The sequence below is a fragment of the Sphaerodactylus townsendi genome, linkage group LG01 (assembly GCF_021028975.2).
Source record: "Sphaerodactylus townsendi isolate TG3544 linkage group LG01, MPM_Stown_v2.3, whole genome shotgun sequence".
NCBI lineage: Eukaryota > Metazoa > Chordata > Lepidosauria > Squamata > Sphaerodactylidae > Sphaerodactylus > Sphaerodactylus townsendi.
This window is the reverse complement of record NC_059425.1, coordinates 50,378,733-50,405,991: the sequence shown is the minus strand read 5'-3', so window position 1 is coordinate 50,405,991 and position 27,259 is coordinate 50,378,733. Positions and strand designations below refer to the sequence as shown.

Here is a 27,259-nt window from a genome sequence, read left to right as displayed (position 1 = left end):
TGGCTCAAGGTCGCCCAAGGCCATTTGCCTTCTTAGGTTTCTGCTTGTGCTCCTTTCCAATGTAACTACTCTAGGACAGGCATCTTCAGAGTTAGGAAAGAAGTTTAGGGTCTATTGCATCTCATGCCTGATTTTGAAAAGTCTTTTGCCCCTACCATGTGTTGGCATGCTTGACAAAGCTAGGCTTATGGTAAAATAGCCATTAGGCAAATTCAAGATCCTTCATCATCTCTGTTGGAAAAGTTCCACTCAAACACTGAGGCAAAATTAACAGAAAAGCACACATACAGAACTGGACAACAGGTAGGCAATAAAAAGAGTTCATTTAAGAGGCTTCTCCTCCCCTGATTCAAATGGGCAATGTGCTCACCTCCAATTCCTTGAACAGCTGGGAAAGAAGATCTATTTTATAATTACCTTTTATCCTCCCCCTCCCCCAATGAGCTAAGGGTGGTAAACACTGCTCTCTCCTCCTTTTTGTCCTGACCATAACCCTATGAGGTAAATTAGACTAAGAGAGGGAATTATTGACCCAAGGTCACCTACTAAGTTTCATGGGAAGCAGGGATTCAAACCTGGGCCTCTCTGGTCCTAGTCTAACACCCAAACAGCTATACGCCACTTGTTCTCATTAGGTTAAGATTAATAACTTTCTAGTAAATGGCAGAAAAAGGTTGAAGGGACACCCATGTCTCTTTTGATCATGCTCCAAACTCCCATTCACGGGTTCCCATGATGGACATAAAAGCCTGAAAGGAAGAGTTGCTCCAGGCACAAATCTTGCAGAACTGAACCAGTGCAGTGTAGTGGTTAGACTGCTGGAATTAGATTGGTGAGATCCAGGTTTAAAGCCCCACTTTGCTACAGAAACTTACTGGGGGACCTTAGACTGGTCACGTTCTCTGTTTAACTTACCTCATAACGTTATTGAGGATAAAAAGGAAGAGGGTGAACATTTTTCTAATGGGCTTCGGGGAGAAAAAGGAGGTATAAATATTTAAATAAATAAAAGGACAAATGAGTAAAGATTGTTTTTAACTTTCTGCTGGACACATTAAGATTTTTGTGTGTTCTTGCTGCTTTGTTAGCTGCCTTGAGTCTAAGGAGATAAGGTTTTTTAATGAGTAAGTAGACATTGGTGTTCAAAACAACTTTGAGGATACAGTGGTTTCTCTGAATGCTTTGGTTACCAGCTTTCTTCATCACAGCCACCTACCCACTATTGGACTTAAGTTCATCAGAGCAAACTCTTACCAGGACTTGTAAAGATGGCCTCAAAAAACTGCTCACCATCAGTCAGTCTCTTAACAAACATACTTTTCAGTTTGTGCAATCTGAGAATGTTGAGAGGATTCTTATTCTTATATGTCTGAGATCTACCACCTGCTTTTATGAGCCTCACCCCTTCTGGCTGCAGAATGTGGGGCAGAAAAGTGGCAGACTGGGCCCAAGAGACAATAAATATCTCCTGGAGAGAGGGGATGGACACCCCTGCATTGAAGTGGGCAGTGGTGGGTCCACTTCTAAAGAAAACAGCTCTGGATTCATGAGTGTTGAACCTACAGTCCAGTCTCAAGTGTACAATTCTTGAGCATGGAGACTGAACAGTGTTAGCTGGGCAACTTTAGGGACTTCTGAATGAAGCTGGTTGTTGGGATCCATTTCAATCTGGTTTCAGACCTGGTTATAGGACTGACAAGGCCTTGGTTGCCCTGGTGGATGACCTGCACTGGGAAATGAGCATCAAGAATGTGATTTTGTTAACTTTCTTGGACCTCTCAATGGCTTTTGATACCATTGATCAAGCTATCTTTCGGACTGCTTCTCAGGATTGGGACTCAGAGGCACGGTTGTGTGGTGATTTCAGACTGCTTCAAAAACAGACTTCAGAGTGTGGTGCTGTGAGACTGTTGTTCAACCCCTTGGCCTCTGCCCTACAGGTCCCACAAGGTTCTATATTCTCCCTCTTGCTTTTCAACCTCTCCATAAAGCCACTTGGAGTGGTCATCCAGAGATCTAGGCTGAGTTGCCATTAATATGTTGTGCTTCCAAGAGATCCCAGGGACTGGGTATTGTGGTAGGAGCAAATTATCAGACCATGTCCACAGAACCAGAAAAATCACAACACTCTGTCGATTCCAATGCACAGATCCCAGGAAGGCTGAGGAAGCTGTGAAAAGGTGCCTGCAGGCAATTTTGGAATGGATGAAAACTTTAAAATGTGGCACAGAAATATTTTAAATAAAAAAAAAAAGGTTGCATGTGTAATATGTTGCCATGCCATTAAATAAGATGCTGATGCTGGATTTCAGTCACACACAGCAGAAACCTCGGTTTTGGAACTTGGACATGAGTTTGCTGTATTCATACTCTATTACCTACACTTTCCCACTCAGTGGTCCATATCAACATAGTTAACAGGGTTATTTCTGATAAATTGAATGAACATTTTAAACATCTCAAAAGACATCAGGCTAAATGATGAACTACCACAAACCACCTATGCTCCCAAATTTATACATCCATCTTTTAAAAGTAAAAAGTGAATTTTAAATGAAACCTTTACCTTAACACTGTGAATGGAGTTTGGTACAAGAGAAATATTATCGATGTACAAGCGATTGCAGTATTTCAAAAACATAACACAGTGGTCTTTAAACATCTCCAGTTCAATTAGTTTGGCCTTTTCTTTGACTGTATATATGGACAGCCAGTTCTCCAAACTACACGAATCAATTGGAGTCTTCATCAGCTAAAAAAAAGAAAAGCCCACATGCTTATTTTAAAACTGAAATTGCACGACACATGAACATTCTCAGAGTGCATAGGATGCCAGCTTAGTTAGCTTGGACTTGCACTGTAGTAGTAGTGTAATTTATTGTCATAGGCCATCACAATCACATAAAACACCATGAGCCATGCAGTCCCCTACCTACACCTGCAAGATATATCTATCAACATATCAGTATAAAACAGTAAAAGTCAAACATCACAGGTTACATTTGCAATTTAGCTTTGGCTTGTAACTAGCTTCTTCCTTGCCAGTTCCTTCCTTCATTTCTTAGTGGTTGCTAAGAAAATAAAAGCAGCTGCCTTCGAGGTAACCTTAGGAAAAACATCAGCCAATAAAAATCAAAGCCTATCTTCTTCAGAACAAGTGATTTCAGATAAAATTTTGTTGAGATGTTAACCTCAAATAACTTTGTGTAGGGGGCACTGTAAAACTTAGTGGGCTAGATCTTCTGGCTGGCCAAGGCAACAAGGGCAAAGACAGAGGCGTTCCTCCCATTGGGCAAAGTGGGCAGTTGCCCAGGGCACCACCTTGTGGCAGGCGCCAAAAATGCAGGTTCATTTGTGGGATTTCTTTATTTTCAGTATTTTTTCCGTTTTTGGCCTGCAGGGGGTGCAGTTTTTAGGCTAGCAGTACCACAATTTCAGGAATTTTTCGGGAGACTCTCCTGATGATATCACCCAGGCTTGGTGAGGTTTGGTCTAGGGAGTCCAAAGTTATGGACACCCAAAGGGAGTGTCCCATCCCCCATTGTTTCCAATGGGAGCTTATAGGAAATGGGGGCTACACCTTTGAGGGTCCATAACTTTGAACCCCCTGAACCAAACTTCACCAAACCTGGTGGTATCATCAGTAGGGCCTCACAAAGATACTCTAAAATTTTTGTGCTGCTATCTTAATAATTGCAACAGCAACAGCCCCAACAGCAGGCACCCCCTAAATTTCCCCAGATTCTCCTTTTAAATCCACCCCCTTCCTGCCAATGCTTGTTTTCTTTCTTTCTTTTATTCTCTCAATGCCTAATAAAGGTTATTATTATTATTAAATCCACCTCCTTCGGCATGGATTTAAAGGGAGAATCTGAGGTCTAAACATTTTAAACATTGAAAGTGATGCTGTTTCAAGGTGGGGGAGAATCCACCCCAAAATAGCATCACTTTCAATGTTGTTTAATGTTAGCAGTAATAAAACATTTTGAAAGCATTCTGAAATTTTTTTCAAAATATATTTCTGCTGTGTGGCATGGCCTATTGCTGTGTTCAGATTTGTGAGTTGGGGCATGTTCTATAATGTGATGTTGACTGGGGGGGGGGGAATCATTGTTTGGTCACGGTGGGGGAGGGCAGCTGCCCATGGGGGGGCATCAAACTCAGGTTTTGCCCAGGGCTCCAGTTTGCCTAGGTACGCCACTGGGCAAAGACGATGGTCCTCTGGAAGCTTCCAGTATCTGCCATGGAGGTATTCAGTGGGAAAGGATTGAAAGCAAAGGCTAGTAAATGCTTTCTGAATACTTTCTAGCTGTTCTAGTAGACTCAAATTCCATCCCCAAATTTCTGCCCAATTAACTTGCTCTGAATATCTTAAAAGCTGGTGAAACTAGCTGGCTGCTCTTTGAATAGTAAAATTATAATAAGATGCTAACTGTGAATTGCGCTTGAAGTGGGCCTGCCATGATAGGGTGGACTGCAGGTTTATACCCAAATATCTGAAGAGGAACATTGTTCTTTTAATGTCCTTGAATGGCTCATTTATGCTTGGTCATGTTAATTCCGAAAATTACTACTTTAGTTTTATTGTAGTTAATGCTTAGCTCATTCATCTCACAATAATCCGCCAGCCTTGTCAACATCCTTCTACATTCAACTTTAGTAAGTGACAGAAGAGCCATATCGTCGGCATATAATATTTTCCTGCCAGCCAGGGAAGGTGGAAAACATTCACAGAAATCCATAAATTGAACACTGACATTTATGTAGAAATTAAAAAGAAAAGGGGTCAATAAGGAACTTTAACACCCGCCTTCAAGGGAATAGGGTCTGTAAGAGAACCACAACTCCCTATTCATATTCAGGTTGTGAGGTCTGTATAGAGTTCTCTCAAGAGCCTTCTACTGATATAGATGTGTTGTCCAGTTTTTCCCAGTTTAAATCTTGCTATTGAATCAAAGGCAGTGGAAAAGTCAACAAATGCGACATATAAGCGACCTGTTGGAAAAGAAGTATACTTCCAGATCAGAGTGTTAAAGTCATGCAAGGATCAATAGAATTGCGACTGTTCTGAAAGCTGGCCTGTTTGATGTTAAAGAGCTTAGATTCGTCACCCCATTCATTCAATTTAATGAGAAGGTAATATGTATAAAGTTTGGAAAGTAGGTCTAAAAGGCTGATTGGTCTGTAGTTTGCTGGGCTGAGCACCCCCCCCCCCTTTTAATAAATGAGGACTATAATACTCTGCTTCCAATTTACTGGAATGGAGCAAGATTCATTTATGGCTGTAAAAAGCCTTGCTAGAATTGGGCACTGCCATTCCTCATTCTGCTAGTAAACTTCAGAAGGGATTTGGTCCTTTCCATGGACTTTACCTTGAGGGAGGGAATTAATCAAGTGTGAGCATTCAGAGGATGTAATGGAATCCCAACATGGTAAGGGGTCCTTGTCCTTGACCACTTGATCAAAGGTTTCATCTAATGAAGTGTTGTACAATGAAGAAAAGTGATTATACCACTTTTCAAAAGGAATGTGTATATTAAAATTCAAGGTGCTATTTTGGGTGCCTATGCTATGCTACCTATTTCCAAAACCTTTTATTATTTGTTTTAATGGCAAGTCTTAATTTCTCCAACTGAGATCTGCTAAGGGTAAGTTTTTTCCTCTTAAGAAATTGTTTATATTCTTAACAAGCTTGCACCAATTGTCAAAAAGCTTCAGTAGACTTGGAAGTTCTAGCTTTAGACTGGCATGTGTGAAGTTTCTTATTCTGCACTCTTGGTCAAACCAAGATTTCTGCTTGTGCTCAAATGCACTATCAGTGATTAAATGAGGGATTAAACAAGCAGCTATTCTAAAGAAGATGTCAATAGAATTGGAAGTGGAAGTTACCTTACCTCTTGAAGGTCACTGGTAGCAAGTAAGGCTTTAATTTTATTATCTAAACCATCGCTCCATAGAAGGCATCACCTAACTGGAGCAGAGGTTAAAAGTTTGCCTACTGGCTGTTTAAGAAGTGGCTGGAGTGCAACAGATCGCTCTGTACCCTGTTGTGAGTTTCAAAATTAAAAAAACTCTCAGGAGAAGCGATCTTGAAACCAGAATATAGTCAATCAATAACACTAGTTCCATTCACGCCGACAAATGTAAATGAAACCTTGACTTTATCAAGTTCAGGCCCATTGAAAATTACAAGGCCAAAAGCAAACATCACATTCAGTAAGTGAAGGCCCCCTTTATTAAATGGTCTATCCCAGGGGTCGGGAACCCGCGGCTCGCGAGCCGCATGCAGCTCTTCCGCCGCTGTTCTGCGGCTCCATGAGCGGAGCCACCGGCCCCCTCTTCGCCCGCCCTGCAGGAAGCAGGGCGAGCACATCTCCAGCCCGCGGCCGGCGAGGCCGCGCGCGGGGGCTTTGGCTCCTGCCTGCCCCGTTGCTTGCGGGGCGGGCGCTCTCCCGGCGGCCGGGCAGGCCGAGCTGCCGGGCCCCTCTTCGCCTGCCCTGCAGGAAGCAGGGCGGGCACATCTCCAGCCAGCTGGGGTGGTGGTGGAGGAGGGGGAGTGAGGGCGAGCGAGCAAACAAGTCGCCGGGGGAGCGGACGGGGGGCGAGCGAGTGGGTGGGGGGGGTGGGGGTGAGCCAAATGGCTCTTTGGTGGTGAGCCAAATTTGGTGGTGAGCCAAATGGCTCTTTGAGGGGAAAAGGTTCCCGACCCCTGGTCTATCCTGTGACTTGCATCGTAAATACCAAGTATCTACAAAGGACTGTTCCTTCCATTTGTTACACTTTATATCCTGCCCCAGTCTGGCACTGAAATCTCCCAACAGTAGTACCAGGGAGCACTTCTCCAGGTTTTCCCTAAATCTTTTGTAAGGAGGGCCAAGTATAATGGTAAGAAGAGGAATTGTTCATGCATGGGGATATGTAAGTGTTAATGACAGAATCTAATCTAACTGGGGGTATTAATCTCTATGGCTTGGATATAAGTCCAAGTTGACCAGATCAGGTATTGAAATTCTCCTTCCAAGTTAGCATAAAAGTCACCAAGGTCCTGCTAGCTCTTGTTTTGACAGCAGGTATAACATATGCCTGGTAGCCTGTCAAAGTCAGAAGTGTATAAGAATATAATATAAAATAATTTCAACAAAGTTATAATCTTCAAATTTTGAGAACCATCCTGCAACATTCCATGAAATCAGCCTCACTTCAGTTGGGCTATTCACTAGTCAATTAGTAGACAAGCCAGCTAGAGCTTCGTTCACTCCCAGTAAAAGGTCTTCTGATTCAGGGTGTAATTTGGGAGAAATCTGATCTGCTCAAGCCACTGTGATGGTTGCTGTACCCATGTAGATCATGTTCTTCTTGTTGCTTGTTTGTATCAAATCTGCTGCTCTAGGGGCCTGGCTGTTTGTAACAGTAGTCATAAGTCTTTTATTGAGTGTAAAGATAGAGTCAGGCAGACTTTGCTTGAGTACTGCTTCTCCTTCTTTAGTATCCAATGCATTGCTTGGGAGGACAGGAGCTAAGCTGGTCCACTGTCCTAGACAGATCAATTAGCATATTTTCCACTTCATCAGTTACATCCATGATCTCACCACTGGGTTTGCCGGAGACGGTAGTCCCAAACTCAGTGGACCACATCTTGTGGAAAACGAGCAGGTCCTCTACTGGTGGAAAGCTTGGATTATTAGAGGATCCAGGATCCTTTAGCCTAAGATTTAAGTCACCATTTGACTTAATTTCATCAGCTTTAGGTCCATCTACTTCCTTCTGTTTAGTTAATCTTGTAGAAAGGAGAGCCTTGATGTTTAGTCTCAAAACACCTGAAGTGCAAATATTTGATGTGAGTGTAAGAAAGATCTCATTTTAAACAACATTAACCTCCCATTACAGCGTTAACCTCCCATTACAGAGGAAGGTTGCATCTTAGTAGCTAGTTTTGGAATTCTCTGGGGATATAGTTTATTTACCCATTTTCATAGCCTCTGAAAGTTGACAGTTGTTTCATCCTTAATTCCTAGTTATATTCAGATGAAATGGTGAACCTACAATCTCTTTCACACTGTCTCCTGAAGCAGGAGGTAATGTATATAGAATATATATGGCTGTTAACTTTTGACCAGTCGAGGGTAGTGGAACAAAGGAAGGAATAACCAACCATGTAATACATTTTCTGCTTCTGCTCAAGTACCAGCCATCAATCAAGAAAATACCCAGCTGAGCAATGATATTTCTTTTCAACTACTTTTGCAGCATTTTCTGTATGCTTCCAAACAACTCAGCAGGAAAGACAATAAAACTATGAAATGGAGTTTGCAAAGGCACCAGAACTAAGAAATGGAAATGGGCAGAATTACACTTCTGGAACCTAGACTGTAAAAATGAATGTAATGACAACAACTGTGACTGATCTATACACAGAGGCTACAATTCCTTTTTTTCCCATGCAGTAGAAATGGGTTAGGAAATAGCAGCATGAACTCCTTCACACCAGAACTAGTCTTTTGAAATGATAAAACAAATCTGGATTTTAAAAAATAACACTATATCTAACTCAGCACCATGAAAGATCCATTTAACACAATATCCATGGATGGAATTGTGCACTCTTGCTACAGGGCAGGTAACCAGTTGTGGCTTTAAAAACAAAACAAAAAAGAAGTATATTCCAGCACTGAGATCAGAAAACACAGCTTTCATTAAAAAAACTAACCAAAATAATTGAAGCAGAGGATATATAAAATGGTCAAGCATTGCCTTACAGGAAGGGTGAAACCTTGTTCATATTTCTGTCATGTTTTTGTCCTACCCTTTCTGCAAGAAGCTCAGGATGGCGTATATAATTCGCCCCTTCACCATTCAATTTTATAGTGATTTATAGTTATATTGAAAGAGAATGAGTGACCCAATCTTCATGTGGAGATTGAAATTCAAACAATATATTAGACTAAAAAAAAAAAAGATTTGAGACAAGTGCTCCCTCACTGGGGTGATGTGGTTGGAGCAAGTATTAAGCTTCTGAATAATAATAATAATAATAATAATGATGATGATGATGATGATGATGATGATTGATGATGATAATAATAAATTTTATAATTAATTTCCAAAATGGAGGTGACAGAGAAACATAGAGTTGGAAGAGACCACAAGGGCCATTATGTCCAACCCCCTGCCATGCAGGAATACAAAATCAAAGCATTCCCAAAAGATGGCCCTCCACCCTCTTTAAAAACCTCCCGAGGAGACTCCACCACCCTCTGGGTCAGTGTATTCCTCTGTTGAACAGCCCTTACTGTCAGGAAGTTCTTCCAAATGTACCGTGAATCCATTACTCCTTGTCTTAGGCCCTTTCCGCATGGCGGAAAGGGCGCCTCTCCACCGGAAGAAGTTATGCCAGTGGAGGGGAGGGGGCCGTTCGCACGGGAGTGTGTGAGCGGCTCCTGTAGAGGCCGGCGCAGAAGAGGTGGCTCTGCACAGCTCCGCCACTTCTGCATCCCCCCCACTTACCTCGTCCTCCAGTGTTGGTCTGGAGGGCTGTAGGGACCCACCCATGCTGCCTTCCAACCTCAAGTGGTTGGAGGACAGCGTGGGCGGGTCTCAGCAGCCCTCTCTCAATGGGGTAGAATTTGGCTTAGAGGCTGATTGTCATCTGAGCACAAAGCGTTAAGTTCCAGGCTGAATCCCAACTTCAGCTTAACTTCCAGTTGGTGCATACTTGCATCCACAAGTTACTTTTTGCTGACATTTGCATGATGCTCAGTGGTTTTGACAGTGTCCAGAAAACCTAATACAAAAACTGCAACAGCCAGGATTTCCTTTTACAGCCAGGGGGTGCAGGGTCTTTAGAGGTAGAGAAATGGCAACCAAGGAATATGGCAAACTTTCTCCTGCATATTGCAGCACGCCTTTCAGAAGAAAGCAAACTTTCCTATATTTCCCACATAGTTGATGCAGAAGCCCCAGAGTTGACCAAACTGTGAAAGTCCACAGGGGCCCATGTGGACCCAGACAGCAGTGCCATGAAAGGAGCCTTTAACTCCTTTCTTCCTCCTGTTCTGGCATTCTACATGGTCTGTGATTGACATAATACCAGTTTTTTAATAGCGGAGTGTATATGTCACAGACTATGGCTTCGCCAGAAAAAGCCCTGTTGGGAAATCTCGGATTTTTCAGACAACTTAATTGTTACAAAAATATTGTCTGTGCTATTTAGATGTGCTGCAGCTAAACATTTAAACCAATCTGAATAGTTACTAGCACGTCAGTATCTCATACCTTGTATCCCAATGGATTCCCATATGTAGTAAGAATGTACAAATCATTGTTTCTGTGCTCAGCATGGTAAATAACCCCTTTTGTTCGTTGCTGCACAAGAACAGAAGGCTTAAAAGGGTGGTGACAGTCAACTAGCCACACTTCAGAGGTAGTCTTACTATTACTATTTATAGTTAGAAATCGTTTGTCTTTTGTGCAGTAGAGATCCACAAAGTATCTGTAATCAAACAATAAACAATGTAATGGTTAGGGATTACAGCAAGAGTTCATCAGTGGAAACATCCAAGATGTCTGGATAGCAGGTGTTGGAATGAAGAGCAAAGGCAGAAATTTATGTGGAGACATGACAACATACAATATGACATTTTTACTGTGCATAATCTAAGGGGTTTCATATATTCATATACTCTAACAGATGGGAAACAAAACAGAGCAGTAGTTTTATATATGATTCCCACTAAGAAATGTGAAGAACTACAGCCATATTTATAGGGAGGGAAGGTATATTGTGAGAACTGTAATTCAAGTGCCTATCTCCAAGCATGTAACATTGTGCAAGAAGGAATGACAAAGGAGTTTGCAGAGGCCGGCTGACTACCCATGATGTAGTTTTATAGTACGTTTCTAGTACGTTTAGCAACAGGAGAAAAAATAATTCTTAGTTGTCGAAAAAAAATTTAATTTTTTTTTAATTATCAAAACAACACAGAGCGTAAAGCACGTCATAAAACCCTGCTTAAGAATTAAAGGATATGATGTGTAATGTACAATAAATTAATTGAAAACAAATTCATCTAGAGCAGGGACCTACTAATACAGGGATGGCGAACCTTTTTGAGACCGAGTGCCCAAATTGCAACCCCAAAACCACTTATTTATCGCAAAGTGCCAACACGGCAATTTAACCTAAATACTGAGGTTTTAGTTTAGAAAAAACGGTTGGCTCTGAGGCGTGCGTTACTTGGGAGTAAGCTTAGTGGTAGTCGGTGGCTTTGCTTTGAAGCAACCGTGCAACTCTTCCAACAAGTGAATTATGACCCTAGGAGGGTTTACTCAGAAGTAAGCCCCATTGCCAGCAACTGAGCTTACTCCCAGGTAAAGGATTGCGCATTAGTTCTTTGCAGGAAAATTAGTGGGGTTTAACAGTGCTTAACAGGGTTACCTACACTGCTTCCCCAAAACTCGGTCTTAGGCTTAATGCTAATAATTGAGCCCAGCGGCCCAGGCCAGCCTACATGTGGGGAGGGCCTCTGTTTGTGCGTGCCCACAGAGAGGGCTCTGAGTACCACCTCTGGTACCTGTGCCATAGGTTTGCCACCACTGTACTAATATAACACACTGCCAAAGTGTAAAAATCACATAAAAGAGTATATCGCACATGACTGGATATTTAAAGTATAATTGGGAAAATAATCTATTCTTTCAACATCACTTTAAATTATCAGTCACATTCCTATTTTTAAAAGTACTATTATTTTTGAGCTGAATAGGTAATTCATAAAAATATATTCCAAAAATATTTTGCAGTTTTGAGTAAAGCATTTATCGTCTACATCACGCTATTTGACTAAATAGCTAATTCTGCATTTCATGGTGTGAATCAATGTTGATAAAACAAGTAATGCTGCTCTAAAACTATGTATCCACAAGCAATATGTTCAAATGTAGGCACTATCAGTCCAATAATGGGATTGCTTTCTTCTATCAAGAGACAGAAATATCTTTTCGTATCCTGTAATTTTTTTCTAAAGAGTTAGCAACCTTAACAACTTTGCTGTGGCTATGATCTCTAGACTAGAGGGGTGTGTGTATGGGGGGTGGGGACAATAAGAGCTGGCCACTGTCAGGTATAGATTACTTAGATAAATGTTTGGTCTAATCTACAATGACAATTCTTATGCTCACATATGCATGAACCTGCTACACCGGCTCACTAAAGAATGCACTGACCCAAGGCTGACCCTGACATTTCCAAACTCATTTACTTAGCTATTCTAATCTAGACTGCTTTAAATAAAAGGGCATGAAAACAATATAGGATAAAACCCAAATCATTTTACTCTTGTACTTTCTCTTGTGACTTATCTCTCTAGAATGTAACCTGGTTTAGCAAAAAATGGTAATGTATTCATTTCAGAATAGTAGTCTCCAATGCAACAACGCTAAAGGCTTGAATGTAAATGCATGGTTCCCCATAAACAATTCATGGCTAATATATGTGACATCATTTCAGCAGCTAAGTCAATTCTTGTTATTCATGATTTTTAAAAAATCAGTTGTACTCTAGGAGTTTTGAAGATATGAAGTTACGTTACACAGAGGCCCCTTCTGCACATGCAGAATAATGCACTTTCAATCTACTATCACAATTGTTTGCAAGTGGATTTTGCTATTCTGCACAGTAAAATCCAGCTGCAAAGTGCATTGAAAGTGGATTGAAATTGGATTATTTTGCATGTGTGGAAGGTGCCTGAGTATCACAGACACCAGCACTCTACCGTCGGTACTACTACCTGAGGGTGAATGTGAGCTTTTTGCTTACAAAGCTTAGTTCTTGCTGCAGCCCCACAGCCGGCTTATTTTCCTGCACACAAGAGTCCCTCTCCCCTCAGGAACATCGGCTGTCTCTGAACACACCCTGAACAGCCAAGTGAGCACTTTGCTGTACATACCTCTTTTGACTGATCAGAAAGAAGCACTATTGACAATTTCTCTGAGCCCTCACTGAGCCAGTGAGCTTTCTTCTTTTGTAGGTAGAAAGCTTTTCCTTTCACTTCCTGTATTTATGAATTTCAATGCAGAGCCACATATGGAGAGCTCTAAACTTAACGTCTCTGCTTACCTTGCATCTTGTTCAGTGTAAACCAGCTCAGAATGTTTTTTAGTAAAATCATACAAATATACTTCATGACACTGAAGGTTCTTCTGGACGGTATAAAACAGAATATCATGGGTAGCCCATTCTGGAGGGGAAGGGGAAAGGAAAGTCAAATAAATGGTTGATTGTTACTGAAAAATAATTATATTGTTGGGATATGCAAAAATATATGAATTCAATTAAGCTAACTCAAATAACTGGAATGCAAAGCTTTTCATATGTGCACAGTAGACTGAACGTGGTTGCTGGGATCCCAGCCATCAACTAGAAGCTTGGAGTTAATGTGGAAAGCAACAGGAAACCACTGCACAGCCTTTGAATCCTCACAGATTACTTTCCCCACCTCCCTGCAACACGTGGAAGCAATTCGTTACTGCAGTGGATCCAAAATTGTTGAAAAAGGAACCTTCCAAGGCCCTTCTGTTGAGGAATAATCAAATTTTTGCCAGCACTCAAACTATAGTACTTTAATGCTAAGAATTTTTTTTTAAATCCCTATAGCTAGCATTTTAATTGGAGTTAGGTTTTATGTTTTGAATACAGTTGTGGGTACTTACTGGATCGAAACTAGCATCAGTCATACATGTCGTATTGTGAAAGCCAGATATATATTTATTTTTGTAGAGTGGAGGCGGTAGCCTGTTGCATCAGATAATGAATGTGAAAACAAAAACTGGCAAACAAAACTCCTGTCTTGCAGTAATGGCTGATAATTCTATAGGGAGGCAATGTTCTTTGAAGGCTCACTGTCCCAATTTCAACTGGTGCATGTCCCTTTTAACAGGAAATCAAGAACACAGCAAACCAAGCATTTCCTTCCACTTCCGAGGACAAGGACATCCCACAGTGGGCACTGTCTCAGCATCAGCTTTAATACAGCCCAGACCAAAGACTAGATTCTTCTATTACATGGAAAGACTCAAAGGAAGAGCAGTGCCACAATACAAGCAAAAGGAGAAAGTCATGTTTTCGTTATTGTGAATTCATAAATAGGCACTGACTAGTTAATGTATATTTTTGATGGCATGACAATCAAGGCGTGCTACATTGTAAAACAAAAGTGGTTTATGCTCATTGCTTACCAAAGCTAGATACATTTGGGATAATACACTCTATTACTGGCAACGTATTCAGTTTCACAATGATAGAAGCAGACTCCTCAGAATTAACACTTCTAATACCAGCACCAAGGTATCTGTGATCTGGAGAAATGCGGATGCGCTGGATAAGAAAATCATGAAAGGGTAGATCTTCCATTCTAAGTAATACTTCGATCTTTTCCTCATCTAAAATACAAGAGAAAATGACAATGCTGCCATAAAAGAAGTAATACAAAGAGCCATCAACCGCTTTTGCATGCACTCTGTCTCTTTCATATATAAATGAACCCCTTTGAAATGAATTGGAACTGCACATGTAGGCTTTGGTCAAGCTGAATTAGTCAGGACAAAACCTAAAGGAACAAAATAGTTGCAGTTAGGGGTGTCAGGTTTTCTGGTTCACAGATGGGCAACAGAAAAAAAAGGGGGGGGGAGGTTGGTCAGTGTTGCTAGGGACATGATAACATAACTTATTAAATGACCGGAAATGATATCATTATCTTACAGGCAACTTCACCATATCCCCAGCAAGGGTCCCCAAGTTGCTTATTCATTACTAATTGAAATCCTCTTGCTTCCCGTGGGACTTGGATATCCTAAGCAGCTCTGTTCAATGGAGCTTTATACCACAAAAGCATTCTTGGGATTGAACTATTAGTCATGAGTAACTGCAGCTGAAATTGTTATCCTGACCTGTGCTATTGTCAATTAATGCAATTTGCTCTGGGCAGATGTTAAAGATTTCACAATAACAAGAGGTTAAAAATGCAACCCGAATGGTAATCTGGGAGGTGTCAGTTTAATGCCTTCTCAGCCATGAGTTCTCAAAGTAAAATCCACTTTCTTAGATAAAGTCCTCCATCTGCAATGTGTGTGTGTGTGTGTGTGTGTGTGTAAACTGCCATCAAGTTGCAGCTGACTGATGTCAACCCAGTAGGGTTTTCAAGGCAAGAGACTAACAGAGGTGGTTTCCTATTACCTTCCTCTACATAATGACCGTGACATTTCTTGGTGGTCTCCCATCCAAGTACTAACCAGAGCTGATCCTACTTAGCTTCTGAGAGCTGACAAGATCAGACTAGTTTGGACCATCCAGATCAGGGGATGAGTCTAATACTACTAGCTTTTGTGAAGCACTTTGACCACTAATTTTTCCTGAAGATGATCGTCTGTAGTTGAAATGAATAGTGCCATCTTTAGCAGAATTAGTCCACTGAAGTCAGCAGGTTCAGAATGGTATATCTTTGAATAGGACACAGGGCCATAGCTAAAGAAAATGGTGCCCGGGGCAAGTACTGAAATTGTGCCCCCCTGCCTGGACTCTGCTGTTCCAGCACGACCTCCACAGTGGGGCAGTGGAGTAAGAGGTAGAGGTGTGTTGAGCCACCCTACTTGTGTTGGAAGGAAGGAAAGAAGGGAAAAGAAAGAGGGAAGGAGAGAGGGAAAGAAGGAGCCCCCTGAAAGAAAGGAGAAAAAATAGTAAAGAATCTTTTCAGAGGTCTCTTCCCTTCTAGTTATCCCTTTCTCCTCACTGCCAAATGCATCACATTTGGCAACTTATAAACAAACAACTTCTGTGGATGGTTTGGTTATTGCTTCCACCTGGTTGGGTGTGAGCTATGTTACCAAATGTTCATGAAAGGTTGATGACTCAAAATTTCAGACATCAGACACACTGGTATTGTCTAGAGTTCCATGGACCTACACAGTATCTTTTCCAATGTTTTTGCTGGATTGGTCCATTCAATTAATTCCCACAGTAAATGTTTGATGGGCTATGTGGAAGGAACAATTAAATAAGGCAAGGCTACAAATAATCCATTCACAAAAGAGTTGCCTGTTACATCTCTGTATGATTTACTGTGCTGCCATTGTCTCCTTTAATTACTCCTCTACTAGCGACCCGTCTCTGTGTAGAATACAAATAGGTAATCCATAAACTTGTAACACACATGCAGCACAATTATCTGCTCTCTGAGGATGCTGACTATTTCATCTCTGTGTGAGTCACTACAGAAGGCTTGCCCTTTCTGATCAGATTCTGAGAAATCTGGGTATTTCTGCTACTTTTCAGTCACTCTCAGAGCAGAAATGCAATACAATTGTTTCCTCTTAGAGGGCACACACCCCAAACGGTAACTCTTACAGGGACATAAGGATGACCTCTTCTAAGACTGACAATTTCTTACTCTAAAAATGAACTGAGGGTGGGGGATGATAAGACTGGACTGTGCAATTACAATTTAGGAAAAATGTCTCCCTGAGAAAAGTTTAGAATCACACTATTCTGTGATATGTAAGAAACATATCTATAACACAGTGTAAGTGACTTGTGATAAACAGATGTAGGAATGAGGCATGTATCACATTTGTAGAGCCCTTGTTACAAAATGCTCATAAGAAGAAAACTAGCAGTTAGAACATTTATTTTCTTGACATGCTAATTTGTTTAACTGCAGGGAGAAGTGGAGGGCGGAGAAAGCCAAAACAGCTTCCGTGACTGCAAAATAAAGCATGAATATGTAATAGCTATCAGGGGGAGTTTTAGGATTCTTGTGTTCTATACTGTGATTTCCTACCTGCTTCTTCCATCCTCGAACGATATATGCTGTAATTTTCTTCAAAGTAAACATACTCTCCAAACCGAATCTGTTTAAAATCAAAACAGGAATGAATCCACCGCAAAATAGGAAGATTTGCATCATTTCACATCATTGGGAATTCAAAGATTTTCTTCAAGTTCCTGTTCAACAAACTATGCTGTTCATATTACATTTATGTAATGTTTGCAAAATCAGAAAATTTAAAATAGCATTAGATAAAAGCATGATAGTGAGGCCAATTAATATAGTAATGACAAACACTACAATGTTCTAAAGCTTGAATTTCACACAGAATCTATTGGTTGCAGTTAGACAACCATGCTTTATAGATGTAATCCATACTGTTTTAATGTTGTAAGTTGCCAAGAGACCCTTTGGGTGAGCAGCGACTGAAAGAGCTAATAAATAAATCCTAGGCACAGTTATTTAGAATGGTTACTGACATGCATTTCTGGAGAAATGGGAGCTTTTTCAATAATGAATCACTGGATGTCTACAAGAGTCTCTTGCTGCTCTTGTACCTCAGTAGAAGATCACTTCTGTAGATTTTTTTGTAGCATGAACATTTGTCCACGTTTTTGTCCACACTTTCACCATAATTAGTATCCTTACCCCAGGGGCAGAGCGAGGGGAAACTGCGCCTAGGGTCCGCGTGCATCCTGCGCCTCTGCTGTGGCTTCGCCCACCCCAGAACACCCCTGGAACACCACACCACGCCCCCTCAACAGCCCGGCCACGCCTCTGCCTCTGCTCTGCCTGGGGCGTCACCCCCCCCCCCTCCGTGGGCGCGATGCTACTGCCTTACCCTTACAAACCTATGTATTCTTCTGAATATTGCATGAAAATGCAACAAACTATACTTTTCACATTTCATGGAGTTTATAGCTCACTATTCTCTGCCCCACCTATCCCACTGCATATATAATTCTGCTGGCTGATGTTTCACGTCATGTATTTGATGAAGTGGAATCTAGTCCATGAAAGCTCATGCTTCAGCAAATCTATAGTATTTAAAAATGGAACATGATTCCTTTTGGGTTTTGTTACAACAGTGCAACCTAAGAATGCTACTGGAATATATACAACATAGTACTGCTGTATAAACCTTCTGAAGTAAATCCCATTGAAACCAACAAGACTTAATATTAGGAAAATGAACGTCAGATCATATAGTCAGAGATCTTCAAATTGTGTCAGTGCAGAAGACTGTAAAAATAACTGGTCTTTAACAGGAGCTCAGAGCATTTTTATCACCAGGAAGTTCCCTAATATTCTACATGAATTCTCAGCACGTGTACCAAGAACACAAATTTCATCCAATTACTACTTAAATATTCTTCTAATAATATGTAGGATCAATCTAAATATAATAATGGAGAAAGACAGCAAATTTCATAGGGATGCATTTTTTATTACTTTCTACACTTATTTTCTCACTTACCACCAAGCTGTTTGAATTATAGGAATACTTCTTATAATAGGCTTCTAGTCTTTGCTTCAGCCTCTTTGTCCTTTTTGTGTAATTTGACTGATAAGCACTCCAGCGTTCCTGTTCTGACTTAAGCACATCCTAGAAAAACAAGTCAAAAGAAACAAGTACTAAAGGGATTACACTTCTTGCCATTCAATGCAAAACTACACTAATGAAATTTGGCCCTTCAGCACTAGGCTAGATTTGAAGCCCTTAATAACAGCCTCCAAAATAGTTGTTTCACAAGGCAGCATTTAACCTGCTTATTACTAGGATTATGAAATAAAATTTGGCCTTTCAGCAATCTGACTGGGATGATATTGCATACTAAATCTTAGAAAGGGTAAATCAAAAAACAAGATCCTTCACTTTCTCCCTTGAAGATATCCAGCTTCAAATGTCTCGCACTTTACTGTTCATGGAAATAGCTCTCTCAACAGAAAAAAAGGAAGTGCCACTTCTAATCAATGGGTTATTTGTGGTTTCCTCTACTGTTATACGCAAGGTCAAGAAATTCCTGGATTGATTCAGTTTGTTTAGAAAATAAATTAAGACGACACACAGGGAACAGAAAGATGTGGAATTATTGTGTGCTGGGGAAAACAGAATTTTCCCACACTTGGAAAGCAATAATCCCCAAGCAAATGCAACGCTTGTTAGAATGTCACATCCTTTTAATAGTATTGCCCATGTTGCATTGTGTGTGGCATAAAACCAGTAGTGCCTGATGATTTTGCGACCAAGCTGGAATTATGCCACAAGGTTATAAATGCATGATATCTGTTTTCAAGTTGCCAGCAAGTCACGTTGTGACTTCTATGGCAAATGAGAAGGATGACAAAAGCTTTCCATTATCTACCCACGTCTGCCAACAAACCACATGTACAAAACATAAAGCACTGAAGACTCCAAGGTGTTCAATGTATGAAAAAGGGATAGGGCTGCATCTGACCTATTGTATGCCTACTTAGCTGAACTCTTTTCCCTGAAACATGAGGCCCAATGATTTGCCTGACAGCATCTAATTGCACAGTAGTGGTAAAACTAAGGTGGATGGACCACTAAAAGGGAGCCTCCTGTTTGAGGTTTGTTAAAGAATGAAACAAAAATGTAAAGAATTGCATGGTAGATACCTTTGATGGGGTACACTTCTGCAGAAGATAAAAAGATATTCTCACAATACTAGAACTAGAACCAGGGGGCATACATTGAAAATGCTGGGGGGAAGAATTAGGACTAATAAAAGGAAACACTTCTTCACGCAACGTGTGATTGGTGTTTGGAATATGCTGCCACAGGAGGTGGTGATGGCCACTAACCTGGATAGCTTTAAAAGGGGCTTGGACAGATTTATGGAGGAGAAGTCGATTCATGGCTACCAATCTTGATCCTCTTGATCTGAGATTGCAAATGCCTTAACAGTCCAGGTGCTTGGGAGCAACAGCCGCAGAAGGCCATTGCGTTCACATCCTGCATGTGAGCTCCCAAAGGCACCTGGTGGGCCACTGCGAGTAGCAGAAAGCTGGACTAGATGGACTCTGGTCTGATCCAGCTGGCTTGTTCTTATGTTCTTATGTTCTTAGAATACTTTTTGAGCAAAAGATTGTCCCCATCACTTTTTGTCCCCTCTCTCCCTGAACTGATACTCAGCATTCAAGTGGATTTAATCAACACACTATTTGGAGAAGATTTTTTAAATTTTTTTTTACAATATTTCTAATTCTTCCCAAATCCACATTTTGCAGTTCAAATTGTTACAGAAAATCAAGAACTGTAGAAGAATTTATGCCTGGCTTGCATCTCTTATTCAGACTGTAAAACTTAGATGTTATACTTACCGAATCAGGACACGTTTTAGTCCAGAACCATAACTATCCCATTTAAACACCCAGCTGTGCTAGCCTAAGCAGAGTTGCAACCTTCCAGGCCCATTTACTTATTAATAGATGGGACTTTCAAAGGGCGTAAAAACTCTTTTTATGCATGAACTGCAAGAGTCTCACTGCATCTGAAAGGCTAACAAGCTCTGGCACAAACTTTACCCTGGTTATTATTGGATTTCTAGTGATCAGGTTTTAAAATAACAAAATAGTAAAATGGGGTGTGGGTGTGAAGAAATTAGTGCAACTTTTGATTTCCTTGAAAGAAGAGTGAGATAAAGATGCAGTAAATAACAGATAAGTAAGATAATACAATTGAACCAATTATTATTAGATGCTAATCATGAACCATTAAGCAGAACTGATTTTTTTTTAAAAAAAGAACCTTATTCAGCCACCAGCTTGTAGCAGTACACGGTATACTTGAAAGAAGGTGGCTTTTTTTATTATGTAAAGTCAAAATTTGTACCTGAAAAGAAAAGAGCCTCCATGGTGGAATGCCTCCTTGTAATCTCGGAAGAAAATAGGCATTTTTAAAGTTCTTTGCAAGGAAAAATATTTGTGGTTTTGTTTGACTATGAAGTCTTATAGTTAAAGAGGTAGAAAATTTGGAACACTTAACACAGCATCCAACAGTATCCTGCAGGATTTGAAGAAAATATTTTGTGCCTAAATGCATGATGTTAAAAATCTTTAATTTGCTGATTCCTCATTCTTCTTTAAAACCATTTCAGGTATGATTAAACTAGGCACTGTTGCATAATAATGTTGCATAATATGAACTAATGATACAATGCATCTCCAAGTGTGAAAAGTCTTCACTGTCTCAGGATTCAGAGTAAAAACTAGAAAAGAAAAAAGAAATTGAATTTGAAATGGTAAAGAAACTAAATGCAAACTGAAAGATTGAGTCTCCTTATCTATATATCTAATAACAATGGGTGGCCCACATCTACAGACACCTAAATCCACAGGTTGATGCCACAAATACAGGGGACCCCACCAGTGTGCAGAAAAATCTGAAAAAATACACTAAGGGGTTTAATCTCCCCCTAAAGTAAAAAAGCATTTACCTTCAAGATATCATAGTTCTAGGAGCCATGGCAAGCTGTTGCCGACTGCAGTAGACCCTGGGGATTGAAATGGACCTGGGAGCAGCAATGGTGGGTGTGCCTCAGGGTTGTGGCAGCACCAGTGATGGTTGCAGGATTGGGGGGAACTGTGGCAGGTTCTACTAAAAAGATATCCCACAATAGACAAGAAACACCCAAGAGAGCTCTGTGAGATATCCTGGCCAGATCTCCTTCTGACCCCACCTGTTAGTACAATAAAAAGGGGAGTGAAAATTACACAGACTTCATTTGAAGTTGAAAGACTAATAAAACTACATGCCAAGAAGTTAGAAGAGGCTCTGTATGCATCAGGTTTAATCTATTTTTAAGTAATGAAAACTTGAAATAGAAGGCAAGTCTAACTTCTATGTATATTCAAATGGGGGAAATTTAAATACTCACAATTTCTGGTACACATCTGCCCAAGTTAGGACCTATCAAACTGATCACAGCGCTAAGCCATTTATGGTTCTCACTAGGAACCTAGAAAAATCCCTGTTAACTTAAAACAGGGTGGTGTTAACCATATGGCAGGCTACACTATATGGCTAGCACTTTAAATTTGGATTGCTCATAGTCTGCGCAGATTTGACTTACAAAACCGTCTTCCATGTGCACTTTTATGTTATCCTTAAACTTCTTACAGTATCAGATTAGGATCTGGAAGATACAGGTTCAAATCCACAGTCTACCAAGGAAATTTATTTGGTGTCCTCAGACCAGTCATACAATCTCATCCTAATGTACCTCATAGGGCTGTTTGCAGGGATAAAATGAAAGAGAGCAGATTAATATAAACTACTTTGGGGCTTCTCAGGGGAAAAGGCAGGGAATAAATGAAGTAAGGAAGTAAATCATTAAAGTGTGCATTCTCTTTCGATGTAATGGTTACTCGGTCAAAATGGTAGATGCACAGATCTGGATACATACCCAGCAATGCTATCATTCCAGCCTTTTGATTTAGCAGAAATGCATTTGGATCTAGATTAACAGTGAGTAAATGCAGTTGCTGCTTCCTTTTCTATTAAACAGAATTTTGTATTTTTAATAGGGAACTTACAGAAATAATAATTCACTTGAAAAGCACTTCTAGTGTTTCTGTGCCAACTTTAGCAGATTGTAGTACAAACAAGTCTAAAGAAGCAAGTACTGTACTTCTTGCTGTGCAACACAAAACTACACTAATTTAGTCCACCAAGGCATCAGATTCCAAGGGTATGTGGAAATGTACTCCTGCACATAAGGAACAAGGAAGTGGCACTTCTGCTGGTATGTAGTCTTGTCTATTCTTGTACAAGTTCTATGTAGCCATGGGGGACTTACTTTACAGAAAGAATGCTAGAGTTATCAGAACTGATGGCATTATCCACAACACTAGTTTGGTGTAAAAATCATCACTCACTGATGCTTCTCTGGTACACACAATGCAGTGTGAGTAACTGTTCAAAGTTTGTGTCAGTATATCAAGCACTGCTCCCCCCACCCCGCCCCACCCGCCCAAAGTTTGCTACTTCCAGTGTGCTGGAAAGAAGATTTGTTTCCCCCATCAGGGAATTCAAGGACTGATCCATAAGAAGAATACTAGAGAATTAACCTTAACACCACACACTGCATATATACATATCAACAGACAGGTGGGGGTACATTTTACAATTTCTTATAAGAGCTAAATCAAGACATGCAAGAAGCAGAAGGCTGTAGAATAACTCTATGCTAGCAGGAACGAAGTCTTCTTTCCAGTAACTGGAAGTAGAAACCTTAGAAACAAATGCTATTGATATACGGACACAATCTTTAAAGAGATGCTCATATTGCATTGTGTGTGACACAAAACCATCAGTGAAGGATGATCTTTAAGCCAAACTGGCATTGTGTATGCCATTAGTTCTGATAATCCTGGGCATACATTCTGAAAAGTAAGTCGCACAAACTGACATAAAACTTGCTTCCTAGTAAATGTGCTCGGCATTACAGCCTTGGCTGCAGCTGTTTTATACCCCTTTGCAAAGCTAATTTATTTGAACTTTTAGTAAATTAAAACATTTCCTTCCAGATTTGGGACTGAGCTTGGCCAGACCCAGATTTCAGCAGCATCCACGCTCAAAATTCTGTCCACAATAGATGCAATAGCCAGTCTCAATCGCTGCATTTTATTAACAGAATCAGTTGAAACAGAAAATTAAAATACCGCTTTTGCCTTTTTGACTCTCCGCACGCTGGATTTTCACTTTTCTGGAATCATGTTGATTACCCACAAGCAACACAGTGATCGACTAACAATGATGACGTCATATAGATGCGTCGGAATCTTTGCGTTGCCCACACGAGATATGCGGGATACCTTTGCCCACAATGAAGATGGAGGATGGAAACCGTTTTCCTCAGTCATCACCATGCCCTTAGTCATTATGGGCGCACAACTTTATAACTATCTGTAACCTTTTGCTTGCCCAAACATAAGATGGCGACAAATTTGAGTCCTTTTGTCCCCATTTTGGATTTGGGAATCTAGTAAATTAAAGTAACCCATTAGGGCATTTTATCCCACTGAAATGCCGACGTTTATTCGATTATATGAACGTTTTCTTTAAACGATGAGTTGAATGGTAAAGCTGTGTCTCTTTAAAAGAGAAAATCAACGGATAAATTCCCCCCCCAGTTACAGAGACTAAGTGTTTTGGAGGAAAAAGGCTTTTATTTACTCCAATTTTACAGGTCGGACAGTACAGGAATTCTATTAAAAACAATAAAAAAGATGGTCATCCTGAAATTTTCTTACTGTGTCAAAAAGAAAGCGATTATACACAGCGCTAAAACTTGCTCCTAAAGTACTCACTCCATCATATTCCAGCCTGCATGCTGTCCGTTTTCTCGCCCTTCTCAAAGATGGCTCCTCCTGTCTCTCTCTATAAGCTAAATGGGCGGATCAATAAGTTACTACTGCTCACAAGGATTGAGGCAAAAGCTCTCCAACACTGAGGGCGCCCCATGTGCCTGGGCTATTACAAGCAATGGGTCTCCCACACTGGGCCCCCGCTCCTTTTTCTTTTAGTAGTTTTTAATTTTCTTGGCCGTGTTTTCTCTAGCCAAGATCTAGGGAGGAATTTAGAGCATGACTGAGGCAGCCCCGAGTATTCCTGCTCCTCTTCCTCCTCCTGAAGCTGACAGGTGTCAGGCAGGGAAAGAAGAGGGAGCCTCTGAGAAAGACCGGAAAACCAGCAAGCAGGCAGTCGCCAAAGCCCGCTGGAAGCTGCTCAGACAGGTATAACAACCGTCATAACGTTTTGCTTCCTTCCAGTATGTTTTCCCTCAGGGAACTTCCATGGGGATATATATTCATTCTCTAGCTCTAGAGCATCTCCTGGGTGGGTCAAACGTTTTGCTGCAATTGTTTTATCCACCTCTGCAATATCTGGCAGGTAAGTAATAAACGTCTGTGCAAGTCATTCGTAAGAGAAGTTGGTAGAACATGAGTTGCCCAAAGGAGTTTTAGGGCTGCAGAAGTTGAACTGAAAAGTGCAATGCAGCTCCATCACTGGAAAAGCGGTTCTTGGGTGCTGAGGATCATAGTCCCATTAGTTTGTTTTTTGTGAGTTATTACCTTTCCTTCTGTTAGGGTGGTTTTGTAAGTGGGTGCTGGAAGGCTTCCGAGTGGAAAATCAAGCCTTTCCCTACCATAGTGTTAGTGCACTTGAATAAGTGGGGTGAAAGGGAAAAGAATTGCTGGTGCTCTGTGATGCTCTGTGATGCAGCAATGTATGTCAGTCAAAACACAGCTATTCCAATCTGATTCTGGTGTTATATTCACAACACACAATTGCCTGTGTGGGAGGGGGAGCCTCTCACAGTGTGGATAATAAAACAGGAGTCTTGCGGTGCCTAAACCGCTTTATGCACCACTTTATGCAAGAATAACATTTTGCTGGTTTCATGGTGCTACACAACTCCTGTTTATTTTTGCTGCAAGAAACTATTTCTTTAGAATTCCTGTCCTGGAGAAAATGGGCATTATGTAGAGAATGTTTGCCAGTATTGCAAGTCTAATGAACGTGAACCATTAATTGTTAATGGGCTACAGTTTAAGAATGTTAGAACTAATGTGTTACAAAAATCCTGCTATTTCTTAGAAGACATTTTTGTGATGGATACTGGTATGAAAGGAAACAGACTCAAACTGAACAACAAGGATTTCTTCCAATTTCTCTGTTGCAGCTCTTATCTTAGAGGCTTTCATCAACAGAATAGTATTGATTTTCACCAGATGGGCTTAAATTAGTGTTTAACCTTTTTTTTCATAATTACAAGGTCTGATTCACAGGTGCATGTGCATCATGTAATGACTGTACTCTCATGCAGGCTTGCCAACTTTGAATTGGGAAATTCCTTGAGATTTGTGAGTGATGCCAGGAGTAGAACTTTATCAGTTGCTACTACCATAGTCTGCTCTCCAAAACAGCCATTTTCCCAAGATTGGCAACTGTAGTATCAAATGATGACTAAGCCATCATAGATCTAACATTATGGATATAACTTTAATATATTCAATGTCAACTCAAACACAGATTTTTTTCATGTGATCATTCAGCTATCACTTCTTAAATGCTGAGGAGACACGTGCTATGGGCGTGTGCAAATCAGCCCTTGTTTGAGCCCTATATTGGCTGGACAAAAATCCAGTTTTAATAAGGCTTCCCGAATGCAGGTGCAAAGGGATGGATGAATTATTTCCTTGTACAAATAACAGAGCTAAAAAATGCAACCATGGGCCAGTGTGGGTAAGTGGTTAAAAGCAGTTGACTCTAATCTGGAGAACCAGGTTTGAACCCCCACTCCAGGTGTAAATGTATAGAAAATGGTCCCCGAGGCAAGGTTTCAAACTGTGCTCCCACCTAACCTCTTGCGATCTGGATGCTACGCCCCCATTCATACTCACCAGGATCATATTAGCCTTTTTTTGTTACTGCATCACACTGGATGCTCATATTTAACTTACTGTCCACCTGTACCACAAGATCTTGTTCGCACACACTGCCACTCAGTGGTGTATCCCCCATCCAGAGAGAAAGGGGATGAAGAGAGAGAAAGGGGGGGGGAGAGAAACATGGGAAAGAGAGAGAAACATTGGAAAGAGAGAAAAATGGGAAACTGAGAGAAACGGGGAAGGGAGAGAAAGTGGGTAGAGGGAAACAGGGAAAGGGGGATAGAGAGAAATGAGGAAAGGTGCGGGAGAGGGAAAAAGAGAGAAAGAGGGTAAGAGGGAGCTTTGGGGGCGGTGGAAACGTTGCCTATATTTCCCTATCACCACTGCTGCAGAAATGCCTCTGGTTTAAAATTAAGTTTAACTTCTAGGCAAGCAGCACTGTGGTTGGCAGGAGACTGGGGGTGGGGTCAGGCTGCTCTTTCTGTGGCCCTCAGTCTCCTCCCAGCCTTCGCTTGTCTAGAAATAAACTAATATTAAATTTAAAGCAACTACAGGCTTTTTCTACCAGTGACAACAGAAGGGGGGAAATGTGACCCACATTTCCCCTACTGCTGCCTCTGAAAAAAAGCCTCTTTAAAATTAAGATTAGCTTACTTCTAGGCAGCGAGGCGGGGTAGATTGATCGGGATGGGGAATCTTCCTGTGCCCCCACAGCAGCGCCTGGGATTTGAGCCCCCCCCCCCCCCGTTACGCATCTTTCTGCTCCTTCAAATGAAGCTTAGGTGACATTGAGCCAATCACAGTTCTCTCTGAAGTCTCTCAGTCCCACCTACCTCACAAGATGTCTATTGTGGGGAGGGAAAGGTGATTATAGGCCACTTTGAGACTCCTTTTACACCATTTTAAACCATTTTACACCGCTGTTTTTAGCCCATGCGGAATCCGCCGTAGAGAAAATTGGGGGCATGGAGCAGACAGAATGGTGAACTACCACAAACCTATCAAAGTTGACAGTGTCTAGC

General features: G+C 41.0%; 2 protein-coding genes across 12 annotated transcripts in view; one reads left to right on the top strand and one right to left on the bottom strand.

Annotated features, from left to right (window-relative positions):
* Positions 1-24,213, bottom strand: part of PREPL (prolyl endopeptidase like) — a 38,554-nt gene extending 14,341 nt beyond the window's left edge. For 5 of the 9 annotated variants that reach the window (XR_007243349.1, XR_007243348.1, XM_048482894.1 and 2 more), the window contains exons 1-9: positions 23,505-23,595; positions 21,278-21,520; positions 20,674-21,049; positions 18,295-18,423; positions 16,830-16,899; positions 14,233-14,436; positions 13,115-13,235; positions 10,273-10,489; positions 2,567-2,752 (exon numbers count right to left, since the gene is read on the bottom strand). Coding sequence is in view for 7 of the 9 variants with exons in the window: in XM_048482894.1 (XP_048338851.1) it covers positions 2,567-2,752; positions 10,273-10,489; positions 13,115-13,235; positions 14,233-14,436; positions 16,830-16,899; positions 18,295-18,423; positions 20,674-20,883 (1,137 nt within the window). In the remaining 2 variants the exon portion in view is untranslated. Of the gene's footprint in view, positions 1-2,566; positions 2,753-10,272; positions 10,490-13,114; positions 13,236-14,232; positions 14,437-16,829; positions 16,900-18,294; positions 18,424-20,673; positions 21,050-21,277; positions 21,521-23,504; positions 23,596-24,152 lie in introns of those variants that run through there. The other 4 variants (XM_048482903.1, XM_048482941.1, XM_048482910.1 and 1 more) reach the window with 4 other exon arrangements.
* Positions 24,214-24,280: 67 nt separating this feature from the next.
* CAMKMT (calmodulin-lysine N-methyltransferase) overlaps positions 24,281-27,259 on the top strand; it is a 323,624-nt gene continuing 320,645 nt past the window's right edge. For 2 of the 3 annotated variants that reach the window (XR_007243344.1, XM_048482876.1), the window contains exon 1: positions 24,281-24,578. Coding sequence is in view for 1 of the 3 variants with exons in the window: in XM_048482876.1 (XP_048338833.1) it covers positions 24,429-24,578 (150 nt within the window). In the remaining 2 variants the exon portion in view is untranslated. The remainder of the gene's footprint in view (positions 24,579-27,259) is intronic. The other variant, XM_048482886.1, reaches the window with a different exon arrangement.